This window comes from Vanellus vanellus (genome assembly GCF_965231255.1).
Source record: "Vanellus vanellus genome assembly, chromosome: 4".
Taxonomy (NCBI): Eukaryota; Metazoa; Chordata; class Aves; order Charadriiformes; family Charadriidae; genus Vanellus; species Vanellus vanellus.
In genome coordinates this window covers 15,092,757-15,109,065 of record NC_138909.1, presented here as the reverse complement: position 1 = coordinate 15,109,065, position 16,309 = coordinate 15,092,757, and the positions used below count along the sequence as shown (strand labels likewise).

The 16,309-nt window shown below is 37.5% G+C and overlaps 1 protein-coding gene across 1 annotated transcript in view; it reads right to left on the bottom strand.

The window, feature by feature from the left end:
* Positions 1-4,957: 4,957 nt before the first annotated feature.
* Positions 4,958-16,309, bottom strand: part of HHIP (hedgehog interacting protein) — a gene marked incomplete at both ends in the record, with an annotated part of 75,659 nt that continues 64,307 nt past the window's right edge. Inside the window, 2 exons of the mRNA XM_082482597.1 lie at positions 4,958-5,151; positions 7,976-8,124. Of these exons, the coding sequence (XP_082338723.1) occupies positions 4,958-5,151; positions 7,976-8,124 (343 nt within the window). The remainder of the gene's footprint in view (positions 5,152-7,975; positions 8,125-16,309) is intronic.

The following is a 16,309-nucleotide window of genomic DNA, read 5'->3' as shown; positions in this document are numbered from 1 at the left end:
TACATGTGTCTTATTTCATTGAATTACTCTGCTGTTGAAAACAATGAACATTTTAGCAAAACGGGCTTAACTTTTTTCAACGGTTCTACAACACTTTGCCCCAAAACTACTTATGGAAATATTTATCTTCTTTTTTTTTTTTTTTTCATAGACAGAACTCAGATTATTTGGTACATATTTTCTGCAAATTTGGATTAGAATAAATTTTAAAGGTTGGTTGTCTTTTTGGTGAGATTCTTAGTTATTTTTTTTAAAATGGCAGAAATAAAATATTGGTCAATTTTTAATATTGCAAAATGGGAAAAAATTAGTTTTTACTTCTTTCATGACTCCCTTCTGCTTTTTTCTGAGATAAAGATCACCTTTTAAGTTGGACAGAAGATCAAAATGATATCATTCCTAATTAAACTGATACACAGTTAAACTAAAGGATAGTAAAGGATAGTCTTTTAAAGGATTTACATAATTAAGGAAAAATAAGCAGAGCGGTATGTCCTTGGAGTTGTTTTTTCCATGTAGAGCCAATCCTATAAATGTCTATTTCGTGGACGCAAGTAGAATTACGTATGCAAATATTTCTTTTCACCTTAGTGGGGCTTTACACCTGTGAAAAATCTTTTCTTCGTGTTTTCAGAATCTCCATTTTGCATATTTGTACAGGAAAAGGTCCTAATTCCTAACCTCAAATTAGAGAAAGTGAAAGATACTGAAAAGCAACATTTCATCATCCCAGGGATATCGGTTTGCTTTTTACTTGAGGCATCTGATTATTGGATTGAAGTGGGTAACTTTCTGATAAGCTTAGTGACTGTATAGTGACCACGTACTTTCTCCTTTCCTCCAACTTCAGTCTATCTGGGGCTGAGCTCCGCAGCCCCAGCCTGAGCCGCCTGAGGCTGGTACTCCTGCACTGTAAATGTCCAGCTAAGATACAGTATTAGAAGTCACTATAAAATAACAAAGTTCCGTGGAATGATCAAAAGGTAAAAACCTCAGCCTGCTGGGAAGCCTCTTTGATGCACACGTCTGTTAAGCAGTTTCAAAAATAATAAGCATCACCTGCAGCAACCAGGGATTATTAACGTTTGCTGTGGTTCTGGAAAGGAAGGAGCTGCAAAGCCAAAATGCGGAGAAGCGAATGAAAGAAGGAGATAAACAGAGGTGTCATGTTGGGAATATAGAATTTATACCCTTATTTATACCTAACTTACACTTTGTTTGCATGAAATAGAATAACCTGTGAGGATTTAAAGGTACAAAGGGTTTGCATTTGTGTCCCTGACAGCTAACAGAATAAATTTATTTCCTTGAAGGGGAGGATTTGAGTTAATATTTCTTATTATACAAATTAGAAAAATGAGTTGACTGTTTTTCTGAAATGGAGTGAAACTATTGGGAGCTGATTTTACATAACATCTTTTTGTCTCCCTACTTATCTATGGAGTAAATAAGTATCTCCTTATATTCCAATAACATCCCTTGTTCCTAATCGATGGCAATTAAAAAGAGAAAAATGAAGGCTTTCTGTCCCCAAATAATAAAACAAGGGTTGAAAACTAGCAGACATCAGGAATAGAGTTACATTTCTTGCAACAGGTACGTTTGTTCTCCTTTAACCGCAGAAAGCCTCAAAGAATGCTTGAAATGTACAATGTGTTGGGAACAGAGAGGCAGTATCTGCGAATAAAGGAAGAAATGAATGGAATAAAAGATTAGGGGAGAGAGAGACAGAGACAACTTGAACACATACATAAAATCCCTTCTGGAGGCCCTTATCTAATTGCCTCATTTATCTAGTTTCATTTATAAGCTCAGTTTTATTCTGGGGCACTCTCGGAGGTTGTGTGAGAATGGCTGCAGAATGACCTAACTGGCAACAGGCTTTCTACAGACTTTTTTTTTTTTTTTTTGTATGCCAATTCTCAGGGCAATTACTGCAGTTGCCCTTTTTATATTAGCATCTTGGGTGGCTAGGCCTGGGGTTTACTCACTCTTTTTAATAGTATAATTTCTTTTGATAAATAAGCAGTTAGGATTTTTTGTGTCTTTTTTTTTGAGAATACTTCTTTTCCACTGGGACTTCCTATGTACCCATGTAGGCTTAATGCAGATGCTTGCTTTCGCATAATATAAAAGACGATTTAAAAATGAAGCAAAACACTTTCCATAACCTATCTCCCCTCTCCCTCTAATCTTCACTTAGATTACTTCTTAGTTTTGATGGAATGACTTAAACAGATTTTTTTTTTTAAATAAAATAAACTGAAGTATTTCGCTTAAATTTTGAAAGCAATTCCCTAGATGCAGCACAGCTGATGTGAGTTTTTTGCCATTGATTAGAATGAGGCCTGGATTTAATTCTTAGCTTTTACTGGAGTTTTGTTTTCTGATTTCATTGGTAAACTAAATTGTCTTTATTATTAAGATCAAAACTCTTAAGATCATTGTTATCCCCTCTCTACATGACTATGGTAGGTACCATCCGTGGTATTTTTTGAGTCTCCAGGAGCTAAGCAGTGAGAAAACAACTATCACATCTCCCCAGCTGGTTGTTGAAAAGAATGTGTCACAGTGGAGTTAAAGTTGGGTTTATTTTGAAATATATTTCATTAAAGAAAGTGTTAAAGATGTTGTCTCTGTCAGGTATTTTAATGTTGCTAAAATACTTCAGCGACTTTCTTGCTTTGCCGATTATGAAGAGTGTAATAAAACTGCGCTATTTGACGGATGTAGACAGCTGGCTCATTCATGAGAAGTTCACATTTTTGTCACCCACGTTGAATAAGGAAAGATTAGATGCTAAGGTCAATTTACAAAAATGGTTGTCAGGACATTTTTTAATTGTAAAACGTTTTGTGGTGGAATTCAGGGAAAAGACTAAAGGCAGAAAGCAGCGGAGACAAAGAGCTGCTATTAACCTACAGATGCTACCGCAGGGTTCATTTTAAGATTGGTCACACTGCTTAGCCAATGAAGTGTTCGTGTGACTATAAGGGACCACCCTTTTCTGGGGTGAGAGGGCAATTTGGTCTTCATGCTCATTTAATCCCGAGACGTCTTTCAATGGACTGTCAGTTGAATCTACATTGTGCAAAATTATGCATGCACTTTTTAATGCAGACCATTGTTCGCTGAGCACTTAACCAAGACTTCTCAACCAATTTCCATTTGGCATGAGGTCACTCGAAACCCAAGCAAACATAGACGGAAGGCAAATGTGATTTTCTGTTCCTCTGAGCTGGAATGCGTAAGACGGAGAAATGCAAGTATCGGTCATGCTGTACTTTCAGATTTAATACTCACTAAATGAGGATGGACAGTGTTCTAGAAAGGAAAATTTGGTGCATGTCACTGCCCTGGAGAGGGAATTTTGCTACTGGAGAGTAATAGGGCTCAAGTCTTTTCGATCTTATTGGCTAAAGTGTTGTAAATCATTGACGCATGAGCAGCTGCTTATAAGAACCATAGGACGCGCGTACTGTGGCTACTCTGCTTTCTTTTCACAGGCAAGATTTTCTAAAAGCCAGGTAGCGCAAAGGAAATCTGAAAGTCGGTAAGCAGTGAGCAAAGAAACTGCCAATAATGCCCTAGAGCTGGAGATAAGAGGGCACCAGTTCTGAAGATACATCTAATTAGACTATCAATGCTTTCGAAAACCTGACTATAGCATGTACACCATATTTATTAATACATTTACAAAGACTCAATTTTATGTTAGCTCTTCAAGGAACATTTACATTTAGAACGGCATTTGGTGAGAATCGTTATACGTTTTGTACAAGTGACATCTTACACAGCCAACACCTGCTTATGTGAGCTCTCATCCAGGGACGTTCCGGTCAGTGTGAAATCGGCAGCAGTCTACTCGTGTATAATCTGGCCCGTCCTGTTACAGTGAAAATCACTTTATGAACACTTTTAACATATGCTGGAATTTTATTATGATTGGTTGGCGGTTGTTTTTTTCATCCGTCATAAATGCATACAGGTTGACACAAGGATACATTTCTAGATTAGATCCACAACACATTAAAGAGTGTGTTTGCTCTCTCTTTCCCCGTCTTTCCAATTAAGTTGGTGAAAAATGTAACTTTAGTATTTTACAGGACATGGTAAAGCTGTCTCATCTAGGTGATGTCTATATTATAAAAATAAAATAAAATAATATAAATATGTAACATGAACCCAGTGCCCATCGTTAAATAAAATATATGATAAAAAGCAGACCTTCTAGGATGACTGGTTTTGAAATATGCGAATATAATTTAATTATTAAACACTTGAAACAATCTTGATATTAAGCTGTGATAACCAGATTTTTGCATCTATGCTAGATAAAGAAATGCATAACATTCTGTAATAGAGTTACATTGATGAAGGTGAAGGTTACAGTCTTACAATGAATGACCTAGATAGGAATGCATTAAGGAGTTCTCAAATATTGTCTCATGACGTAGTTCAGTTCACCTCAGAAACTGTTACAACTGGATTTTATGAAGTCCAGCAGTTTGTACAGCAATGTTGGAAAACTGCTCTCTTATTGCTATAATCAGATAGGTACAGACACGAGATTTCTGGGATGTCAAAGAATTCATTAAGACATCACGGCAGTCCTTTGACGAAAATGGGGTTTACAGTGGAATTACTTTGTAAACTATTTCTCATGAAGAAATAAATATTAAAAAAAATTCCACTAGCTGTAAAACTGTATTCGTGATAGCGCGTGCATGTGTATGTGTGCACGTATCGGATAGTATTGGATATCGGTACGTCTGTGGAGCGTACAGAAATATTTACACACATACAAAGAATTTTTCTGCACATTTGTGGATATTATACTTAAATTAATAAAGTAAATCAAATCACTGGTATTTGCTGCAGGATAACAGTCTTTTAAAAATGACAGGATTCAAAACAAATGCCCGTTGAAAGTGTAGTTTCCAAATAGTCCCAGAAACTATACAATATAGCTGGTTAGATCCAGCAAATAGGATGTCACGTCTAGGATCTGATCAAGAATACCTGCCCTTGTCACTCTTCGGATGTTTCTATCCACTTGTTCGCACTGGGGGCCGAGATAGCCTTTTTTACATAAGCATTTATTGGGCCTTACGCAGACACCTCCATGTCGACAGGCTGGGTCACATTTTGCTGTGGGTGAAAAAACAGCGATTTTCTAATTTATCGAGAACACCATGAACCGCAAAGATACAGTATGCATTCGTTAAGAGCTTTTCTAAACTTATAATGATGAAGCACATGAACGGAAAACAAAATAGAAAGGATGAAATATTAGAAGTTTTGAAACCGTATTTTTTTACAGTTTTAGAATATTAGGGGAGGAAGTAATTTTGTATGTCTTGAGAGGATGTCACCCGGGACAGACCGTGAAACTCAAACAGCAGAGGTTTGAAAATGTCCAATTCCCATATTCGTGCTTGATTTTGGAGTGCGTAGAAGACCCATCTCAAAAGACTTTAGGCTCCAAATATCTTATCATTTGAAAACAAGACATACAGCACATCTAGATCTTTAAACAGTGGTGGTCTGCCTCATCCCGCTTCTTATACCCAACAAAGTCCTGAAGTTAGTGAGGCGTTTTAGCACCTGGCCATCTCCAAGCTAGCAAACGCTGAATCTCAGGTAAACTCCTTTGTACGCGCAGAGTTCTGCACTAGACGCTTTCCTTAGCAGAGCACACTACAATTGACCAAAGAGATGCCCTCCTTTGGCTCTTGAATCGCTTACGCTTGGAACAAAATTGAATTCCCTTTAGAAAAAAAAAGAACCAGAGTATTTTTTGACAGCTTTTATCAGTTAGTTAAGTTTCAAAGGTTTTCCCCTCTCTCTTTAGCAGATGCCTGAAGATTTACCTTATAGACTTCTAGGTTAACCAGCTTGCTTACGTTTTTCAACTATAAATGCTATTTTAAATTGTAGCCAGTGGTAGCGAAACTAACAATGAAGAACTTTAGTTGTGGAAGTATTTTCTCCTGGGGTAGAGTCACAGCACTGCGATAAATATAATGTATCTTTTTTTTTTTTTTTTTCAGACATTTTGCTGTCTAATGTTATCTATTACAATAAAGCTATCGTATTGATTTACAGATATTTATAATACATTATATGAAAACAGGTCTCTTGATTTTATTTATGAGTTTATTAATTGCCCTAAGAGGAAACCGATGCCTCGTAAGCTAATTTTTCTTATTTAAATTATGATAGTAGCTTGAGGTCCAACCTAGAATGTCTCTGTTAAGTGCTGCGTGGGATACAGGGAAGTAAGATCCTTAGTCTATATATTTTCTGTAGCTTTCCTGTACCTTGCATCTATCAAATTATCTATCATAGAGCTGTAATTTTTTAAACAAAACAGATTATTCAAGACCCATTTATGTTCACACTGGAGATGTTTTTTACTCTAAGTTCCACTTGGACAAGGGCTGTGGAATGGGCTTTATTCTCTAAATATAGGAAATCTCTGACGGAGAATTGAAGCTGGGCTATTTGGCCAGATTAACTCATCTGTTTCTCCAACCTGCTTTTGTTGCACAGTTGAATGATGGTCAGCTCATGGATCTTGCCAGTAAGACGTATCATCAGTGATTTCTTTCATTTCATTCCAAACAAAGCCACTCCTGCTTGTCCCTAAAAAGCTGGAGGTTGCTGAAATTTACACTCCAGGCTATAAGGACCTTGTAGCCGACCCTGCTTCAGCAGGGCCCTCCTGGGTGCCCTTTCAACCCGAATTATCCCTGGTCCATCGTGTGATCCTTGCTTTGGCTTACTCTGTGATTCTTATGTCAGGGCAGGTTTAGATTAGATGTTAGGAAGCATTTTTTCACTGAAAGGGTTATTAAACATTGGAATAAGCTGCCCAGAGAGGTGGTGGATTCACCATCCCTGGAGGTGTTTAAGAAAAGGGTAGATGAGATGCTTAGGGACATGGTTTAGGAGTGGTGGTGTTTTTATCAGGGTAGGTTAATGGTTGGACTTGATGATCTTAAAGGTCCCTTCCAACCTCACTGATTCTATGATTCTATGATTCTATGATTCTCCTATTTTGGGTTCTACTGTTATCATGTTAAGCTCATGTCTTTGTATAGGCATCTGGTCAGACTTGCTGAGCAGATATGCTCAGTGAGAAGAGTGTGCTGATGCACTAATAACACCTCCTAGTACCCATGCTTTTTCTGGAAGATCTACGTAGGCCAGATTTATACAGCTCAGACATCACCACGGCCTCCGTGAGACAGTGATAGGGCAGCTGCGGCACTCCAGGGTCATCCGTCTCACTCCTTTGGTGGCATACCCAACATCTAGTTTGATCACGGTCACTTTTCCCGTGACTTTTAAAAGAGATGCTACAGCAACAAGATAGGACTTAATAAAAGCACTGCGATTAATAATGGATTACAATAACGTTCTGATTATTTGTTGCTTTGTGATAAGTTGTACATAGAATACTCTTTAACAAACTGGAGCCATTTTATTTTTGTAGGATCAAAAGTAAGCACGTACCAAACCTAAAGCAATTGCATTAAATTAGCCAAGTGCAAAATATGCACTAGTGCCCTGTGGGTCTGATTTATCATCTTTCCTGACAACGTACTCCTATTTAACACTGACAATGGTACTATTGCAGGTGGAAGCTGAATGTCGAAACATGGAACGTGCATTGATTGCATTTCCTTTCATTTCACAACCTTGATGAAAAAAATCAGAGCACTGTTGGCTGTCATATTTATGCTATTAATTGCATTCTGTAATGCTTCACATTGCATTAGATGCCTTAACTGCTGCACTTATCGAAAGACTTATTGTTCTCCTGCAACTCATGAGATCAACATTTTTTTATGTTGTCTTAGAAGTGATGGTCAATGACATATATTAAACATTTCTCTCAGCAAAATATTAAAAGCAAATTATCACGTCACTGCTTTTTTCAGTTTTTTCTATGAATCTATATACGAACCAGTTCTGCAGAACTCTCCTTCCCAGCCTTGATTACAGCAGCATTTTCCTGTGGGAGTGCAGTGCCCGTTCCGACAATGCCTTGAGCATTCAGATGTCAGTATCTGTGCAGACTGGGCTGTTCTTTTGCATTCTTCAGGGACTAAAGGCCTGAATAAAAATATACAAACCAAGTACACAGTTAAAAGTTGGGGTCGAGGGGAAAAACTTTATTTTTTTAATAAAGACCTGATTCTCTTTTATGGTATTATCAGTGGAAGAAATCTGTGATCTAAGTGGATTGCTTTTCTTCTAAAAACACCAATGAACACAGAGATGATTTGTTACATTACAGAAAAATACAGTGCGAGTTGCTCTTCTTTTATATAACTGCCTTCAGAGATCTTCTACAAGCTTAAATAATAGTCCTTGAGAAGTCTTGAAGCGTGAACCTGGTAAAACCATCTTGCTTATTGCAGGCAACATATATCTCTTTAAAATATCATTATTAGACATGCTAAATTCTACTGATTGTGTGGCTTTTCTTCAGAGAGCACAAATAGGCATATAATTCAGTCGAGAATCTGATGGTGTCTTTTTGCGTTTGTAGCTGATTTATATTTGCAATTGTATGCCGGGAAGAGTAATCTGAACAGCAGGTTTTGTGTCACACATTATGACACGCATAATAATTTTGCGGAAGTATTACCTCTGTCTACAAATTCAGTTTGACTTTACAGATTTTTTTTTCCACGTTTTTGTGAAATCGTGTTTGGATTATGCATTCTGAATGCTCATTTAAGCGTCTGAACATGAGGAAAGACTTTTTCACTGTGAGGGTGACCGAGCACTGGCCCAGGTTGCCCAGAGAGGCTGTGGAGTCACCATCCTTGGAGATATTCAGAAGCTGTCTGGATAGTCCTGGGCAACTGACTGTAGGTGGCCCTGCTTGAGCAGGAGGGTGGGACCAGGTGACCTCCAGAGGTCCCTTCCAGCCTCAGCCATTCTGTGAGTGATTCTGTGAAATATATGCATGAAGGAAATTCTAGTTCAGCTGACTTAAAATATTTCTGATGTTGCTTTTTGTTGGGCTTCTTGGTGTCAAGTCCTACATCATGCAATTTCTCCTGTCAGTCTATACAAAATATGTATGTCCAGTAGCCTTTTGTATTTAAAAAGGACAGCATTATCTTCCTTAACACAGACGAAACTGTAGTGTTCCTTCTATAGTGTTAAGGGTGTAAAACACTTGAGTGTTTCACTTAAGCATGCCCTAACTGTTGTTGTGACTTCCAACCCTTTTTAAGATGTTTGTTGTTTGGGTTTTTTTTAAATTTAGCCGTATGTCCTTATGCTGACCACTTATTTTATTTGCTGTCTGCGTTCTGCAGCTAGAGACTGATAGGATCATCACAAGGCTACAGGTTCCCGTTAAAGGTACCATGTTTTGTCTCTGCTGTGGGTTTGATTGCACAGGAGTAAGTTGAGAAAAGAACGTCAGGATCTCCCAAGAGATCTGAACAAGTAATTGAATGGGAGCATAATGGCAAATTAATTTAATTAGTGACAAATACAAAATTATTCATTCTCAAGGAAATAATTTGAAGTACTGCCATACATTCCTAAGCTTCAAATTTGCAGGACAAAGATTCTAATAGTTTTGTGGAAAGCTTAGAGAAAGCTTGGCGAAGTGTCCAGTTAGAATCCAAACAAACCGAAACAAAATTGTGTGAGACAGAACAGAATAGAAAATATCATTGTGCATTATACCGACATCAGTATTAAAACCCCAATAATATGCAAATAGTTGGAATAGCAACCTGTGCACTGATTACCCTGTCAAATGTTAAAATCCTAGATTGATAGTCCTGTGTTGAGAAAAGGATAGTCTTTAGAGTCTGAGAAAGAAGGGGTATGATGGAGGTGTGGAAAACACGGCAGAAAAAAAGAGGAGGAAAATTGGGCATTCTTGTTTATCTCCCATTTCCACGTCAGAAGAAATATCGAGGGAAAAAAATAAGCTAAAGAAAATGAAATTAACTAGCTGAACTCATGGCTTCTAAGATATCAATGAAGCCCATGTTCTAGTAGGATGTTAAAAAGATATTTCTATGCACAATTGGGCCATTCAAAGTAATATTAGATAGGGTAAAAATAATTTTTAAGAAAAATAAGCACTCATACTTAACGTCACAGAAGCCCCTTACTAGCTGACTGGGCTTACATTTCTCCCCCCTTTTTGGCATACAGCTTGTTAATGGTACATTACACGGTTTCTTGCATTTTTCTTTGAAACGAGAGTAATAGAGCACAGGCTCACTGGTTTGTTTCACTGTAGCACTTTCTCTGCTCAATCTTAATTGCTACCTTGATTATTTTAACATCCATACAGAAGAACTGGTTCCCCAAAGATGTTAAGGACAGAAAGAATGTGCAGATGCATCTTTGGTGTAGCACCAAGTTCTGATTTCAAAAGCACTTCTGAGAATCAGACTTAAGGTCCTGTATTACTTAAGGGCTTTGAAACATGTTTTGACACCTTTCATGCAGTATATTTGAAACCCTTTCGGGTTTTGTGTTTACATATTTCCACAGCTGTCTTTTAAATATAATGCATTATTTTTTTCAACCTGTTTCAATCTGGTTAAGAAAGTTCCTATAGTTAGAAATGATATGTAAGATTCAGAGGCAATGCTGGTTTGGAAACAGTTCTACAAAACGATATGATTTTCAGTGGAGACTTGTTGAGATTTAAAGTAAAAAGATCTAAGTCCTACTTCTGGAAAAAAAAATTATCTACGTTTGAGTTGATTTCTCTATATCCAACTTCATCTGCCTCTGTTAAAGCCCGTTTCTTACAAGTTACTTTAAATAGGAGTCTTCTCTTTTTCTTCCTCAAGCCCCAGTACAGTAATGCGTTTAGCAGGAAGCATAACCTCAGGCTTCTGGAGCATCTCTTGGAAAAGAGCTCCAGTGACGTATCTTTAGCAAAGAATGACCTCATAAATCAGAGAGATATTTTATTTGTGAAGGTAATGCTTTATTTTATTAATAGATATTTATCTATGATAGTCCCAGAATATATATGGTTCTTTTTTTATTTGTATTTAATTAGGGAGGCAGCAGTCATACTTTTTTGTATCCAGCAATGCACGGCTGGTCACTTTTATGATTTAAAGTTTTCTAGTGCTTTTGGTACTTGTGAATATAACCTTGCCTTTTATTCTACCATCAATCAATGACTTGCACTCATCAGCCTTGGATAATATTTATTAATGGTGGGGTGGAGTAGAAACAAAGATGGAAAAAATTCTGGTTGGCAGAGTGCCTTAGGAGAAAAGGAATACAAATGCAGCTGCAGCAGAGTCCTTCTTGCGCGTGAGAAGAATTACTGGTTTTCCTTAGTTGTACTATGGGAAAAGCCACGCTTCTTTCTCAGGACTTGAATGCCGTTATGGGACCAACACGTATCAAGGGAAAGTCTCTGCCCCACAATACTTACATTTTGCATCTTTAAGGCTTTAAAGGGGTGGGAATTTTTAGGCTCGGCATAAGTTGAACTGAATCTCGCAAAGATAACATAAGTCTTGAAACTGACTGGTGGGACTTGATCTTTCCAGCACTTAGACAAGCCTCTGATTTTGTTTATATAACTAGTGCTTCGCCGTGTCTCTTGACGTAGAAAATGGAGGGGAATAGATGGAGCCACACTGTGGGCTGGAGAGGATTCTTTTCCTTGTCTCCCTCAATCTATAAAACTCTAAAGGGTACAGCTTGCTTACTCTTACAGTAAGCACTATTTGGTCCGCAGAAAGTCAGCCAAAAATGTAGCTGATAATGACTATTTATACGGTCCGTACAATTCTAGTTATCTTAAAGAGCTGTTCATATATACAGTACCGTACAGTATATCTTGCTTGTTAAAACATGCTTTCATGAAACTGTGTAACAACTCTAAATGTATGGAACATGGAGGAGAAGTTGTACTGGGGGCTGGGGCCCTCGCTGGGTCCCGTCGCTGACGTGTGCAGGGAGCTGGGAATTCTTGACTGTACGTATTTTTGCTGCATTACTGTAGCAAGTATAAGAAAGTAGCCTCTACTGTTAGTTTAGAGGCATACAAAAGCCTAGCATGCTTTAAGAGATTAAAACTCATCCTGGAACTGCTTAGGATTTCATGCTTTCTTTAGTGCATCTCTTCACTGTTCCATTACACACAGAGAGTGATTTAGTTGCTATATGCGCTAGCCTGTAACTCAGACATACATAAATCAATGCAAATGGAGGGTCAAATTCAGCAGTAATAGAATGGTACTGAACCGAAAACAATTCCTCCGTCGTGCCTTTGACACAATACCAAAAATCTCTACTTTCCCACTAAAGTGAGAAAAATACCCAGACAAAATTCCTGGATGTTCAAATTCGAACGAGAGATGCGGCCGTAGAAATCCTGATTGTGGTACAAAATATATGGAAAGAATGTTATGCTTCGATTAACTGCACACAAGATATTAGGTAATAGAACGATGCTTAAGTATATCACCAAAAATTGTGCCTTAGTTGTTTGGTCTTTTTCCTTTATTAGGGAAAATGTCAAGAAAATATAATTTTGTTTCATTACTTGTCATCGACTAGATTTACTACTTGTCATAGAATAAATATAGCATCTCTTCAGGTACAGCTTCTAAAATTAAAAAGTGTACCTTTAGTCCTGGGAGAGATGCCAAAAGCTCGTTACTTGTCTCCAGATTTACTACATGGGAATAATGTGGAAAAAACTCACGGCTTTTAAGATTTAAACTCAGCAGCATATCAAATTTATTCTTATATGGTATACTTGTTCATGACCTCTAGTCTTAAGAAATTCTGTCATGTTTGAAAACTAGTCCCTAGTGAAGCCTGTATCAATGTTAATAGCTAAGAGGTCAATGCAACTGCTAAACAGTTTGTATTACTGTCAGGGTGGTCATGAAAACAACACCTGCTGCATGAGCACTTGGCAGCTGGGTCAACAGGCACTGTGGGAATTTATCAATTTAGGGGGCCGCTTGCATAACACTTTGACGGATGAATTGGGAAAGACTGGCTTACTGGGCTAAAGCTGCTCTATTATGTATGACTTTCTTTAGGATGGCAGGAGGCTTCCTGCAGGCTCCAGAAAATAAGCAAAAGATAGACTGAGCTGTTTTTTCCTTATAAAGCGATAAAAAGTGAGAAGTCCTTAATAGCCGATGCTAGAAAGACTGAGAAACAGGGAAAAAAAAATCCCAAACCAAACCAAAAACTTTTACAGTCAGTGAGCTGTGATGTGATTGAAAAAAATCCTTAGGTTTTTCCATCGCGGTTACAAAGGAGTTTTTGTGAAGTACTTCTGTAAAGTGAAACTCTCTAGACTGGTATTCGCAAAAAGCTCTAATTTCTCTTTAGTGTCTCTTATGGGAATAGTAACTGCATGTGGGTTGGTAAATGAGATAAGAATTTTGCATGCTCCGGCTAAACTAAACATAATTAGACATTAATTCTGGCTTTCCATTCCCTCAAATCACTTAAGGGATAGTAACTTTCTGAACAGAAAGAAATCGTATGGCCCACCTGGGCTGGTGAGAGCATTCACCAACAAAACTGGCTCATTCTACAGAGCTTCCAGTAGTAGCTTCAGAGTATATCTATAACCCATCAGGACTGAGTATCTTGATGCAGATCAGTCTGATACCGTATGTTTCCATAGTAATTAAAGTCTTCGGGAGCACTATGCTGTCATAAATGCTATTCTTCTGTCATCCCATCAAACACTCTTGACTCATACTAAAAAATAAAATCAACGATGTTTTTGTAAAGAGCCCGCACAATGTCAAAGTGAGGTATGACCTAGATATTGTCCCTCAGTGTTTGAAATTCGTCTGTTTGGAAATACTCTCCAATAGCAGAAATCCCAGAAGGTGATGATGGAAAGGATGATAAGCGGAATTACATACCCTGGAGGGGCATGAAAGAGGAGTGAGATGGTTTGAATCAAGTTCAAGTTTCAAGCCAACGGAAAGCAGCTATTCTGGCTGTTGATATGAAACATATTGAAATCCAGATCTATAAGGTGTCATAAGGAGAGGAAAAGGAAATCTTCTTTCATCTGCAAAGACACTTACTTAAGCTCTGCCCTCTTCTGTAAAAATCACCTGCTGTCTCCCGTGAGCCACCCTGGTCGAAAGAATTATTCATCCCCTTTGGAATCACAGCATCGACAGTGGCAAACACTTAAAACTTCACAGGGGATACAGCACTGCGTGACTGCCCTATAAACTTCCCTGGGTTTAGTCTTGTCTTTTAAGTGGAAATCTTCAGTGTTGTTCATCACTTTGAGTACTCTTCTCTGAATCTTTTCATCTATAGTTTGCTTAGAAATAAAAATGATCATAATAGAAATATTCTAAAAGAAGACTTACATTATCGCTGTTCTGCCACCTTCCAAAGTATTTTCTTACTTCTTGGTCTGTCCCTGTCTATGATTTTCAGAGAACAGCTGGTAATCTTTAAATTACAGCTGATATGAACGTATCAACAGATCTTTCTTATTTAAATACGTGTTTTTAATACTGCCCACAGCTGATTTTCTCCTCTCATCGTGCTAAAAAAGGATTACTTTTTCTTTTCTAATGGGTTTGTCTTCTCTCTGTTATTGACTAAACAGAATATTTGGATGTATCCACATTCTCTATATCACTGTTTATCTTGTTATTTTTCCTATGCTTTCATCAATGTTTTTGTGATCGATACCAGTATGTATTTGTAGAAACAGAAAGCAAGACAGAAAAATTAGAAAGTAGAAAAATAGAAAATGAAAAGGTCTTCTTTTTCAGTCACAAAGACAATTTATAAAATGCTAGTATTTGCACTGGTAGTATACTGCTAGTATTTGCACAGTATACTGCTAGTATTTGCACAGGACATCTGACTAACCCTACCTTTTATTTGAGAAGTACCCAAGTCTTGCTTCCTATATTTTCTCATTAGTTTCTAACCCTGGAAAGTAGTTTACTCCTGATAACATTTTTTCAATAATCATCAGAGAACAGATACATTTTTCAGAGACACAGTTCTAACTTAAGAAATTCTTCTTTTGTCTGCTAGTTTAACTAATTTACCTAATGCTGTTTTATGTGTTCGTAATTCTTAGGGTTTCCCATATCTCCTCCAATCTTGAAGCTAAATATGCTGTTACCTATACTCTTCACTCTACTCGATCTTGGTAATAGGTACTATATGTGTATTTTGCAGCACCTCACATACTTGTTTTTTACGTTCATTTTTAACTTTTCTGTTTCTGATTTATCACTTCATTGTCTAAGAGCTCCCATGTACTAATGTATCTTCATAACAACCTTGTAACAAAGAGAAGGATTGTTTAATTCTGTGCTTTTGATGGGAGGCTATTTAGTTATGGACATGAAGTATTTGGAGGAACTGAACAGAAGTTGACTGCGGTACCTTGAATTCTGTGTTTCAAACTGCCTTGATGATGGAGGGATTCAGAACCTCTGTGTTGATCATGTTTATCGATTTGTCATATATCACCTCAGTTTAACACCTCATTTTTTTTACATGTGAAAGATTGTTTTAGGATAGGACTTTCCCATTGCTGAGTATTAAAGACTAATGCAAAGGGTTCTCTGAATTACCCTCATCCTCTGATCTTCTGATGTTTTAACCTGCCCGCTTCTTTTGAATTTTCTTCTACTGCTAGCAATATCCAAGTAGTAGGTTTCTATCTTAAGCTATATTCCAGACAAGGAAATCAGGGTCACCGGTATGTTTGAGAACAACTCTGATTACGCAGTAGTCTTCTACAAAGATCTAAAGAAATAAAACCCTGCATCTTCATTTAGCATTTATTGTTTAGAATAAAAGAATAATTTCACAAGCTTGCAGCAGCTTACAAATGATCACTAGCAGAAGATTGTTTTTTGCATGAAATTACTGATTTCCAGCAAGGGGCTACCACAGGGAATGACAATTTCATTCTGTTACACTGCCCCATGCACGGAAGGCTCTCTGCAAATTGATGAGTCTGCCAGGGGCCATCGCTCACAGGGTTTTATTAATAAGTAATGAATTTCTAAGACCTGACAAATCAATACTTTGATGACTTTATTTATACCTGATGCTCATAGCCCACCTGTAGCTTCTTTATTTTGTGTTCTAGAAAGCTTACTGTGCTAGGGTTTACACCTATATGTAATGTATTTCTACAGCACGTGCCAAGGGGGAGACATTAAAAGGAGCAACAAAATATTAGCATGCAAAAAAAAATTGGCACATGAATAAAAATTAATATTTTGTCAATAAAGCTTTACGCGAATGT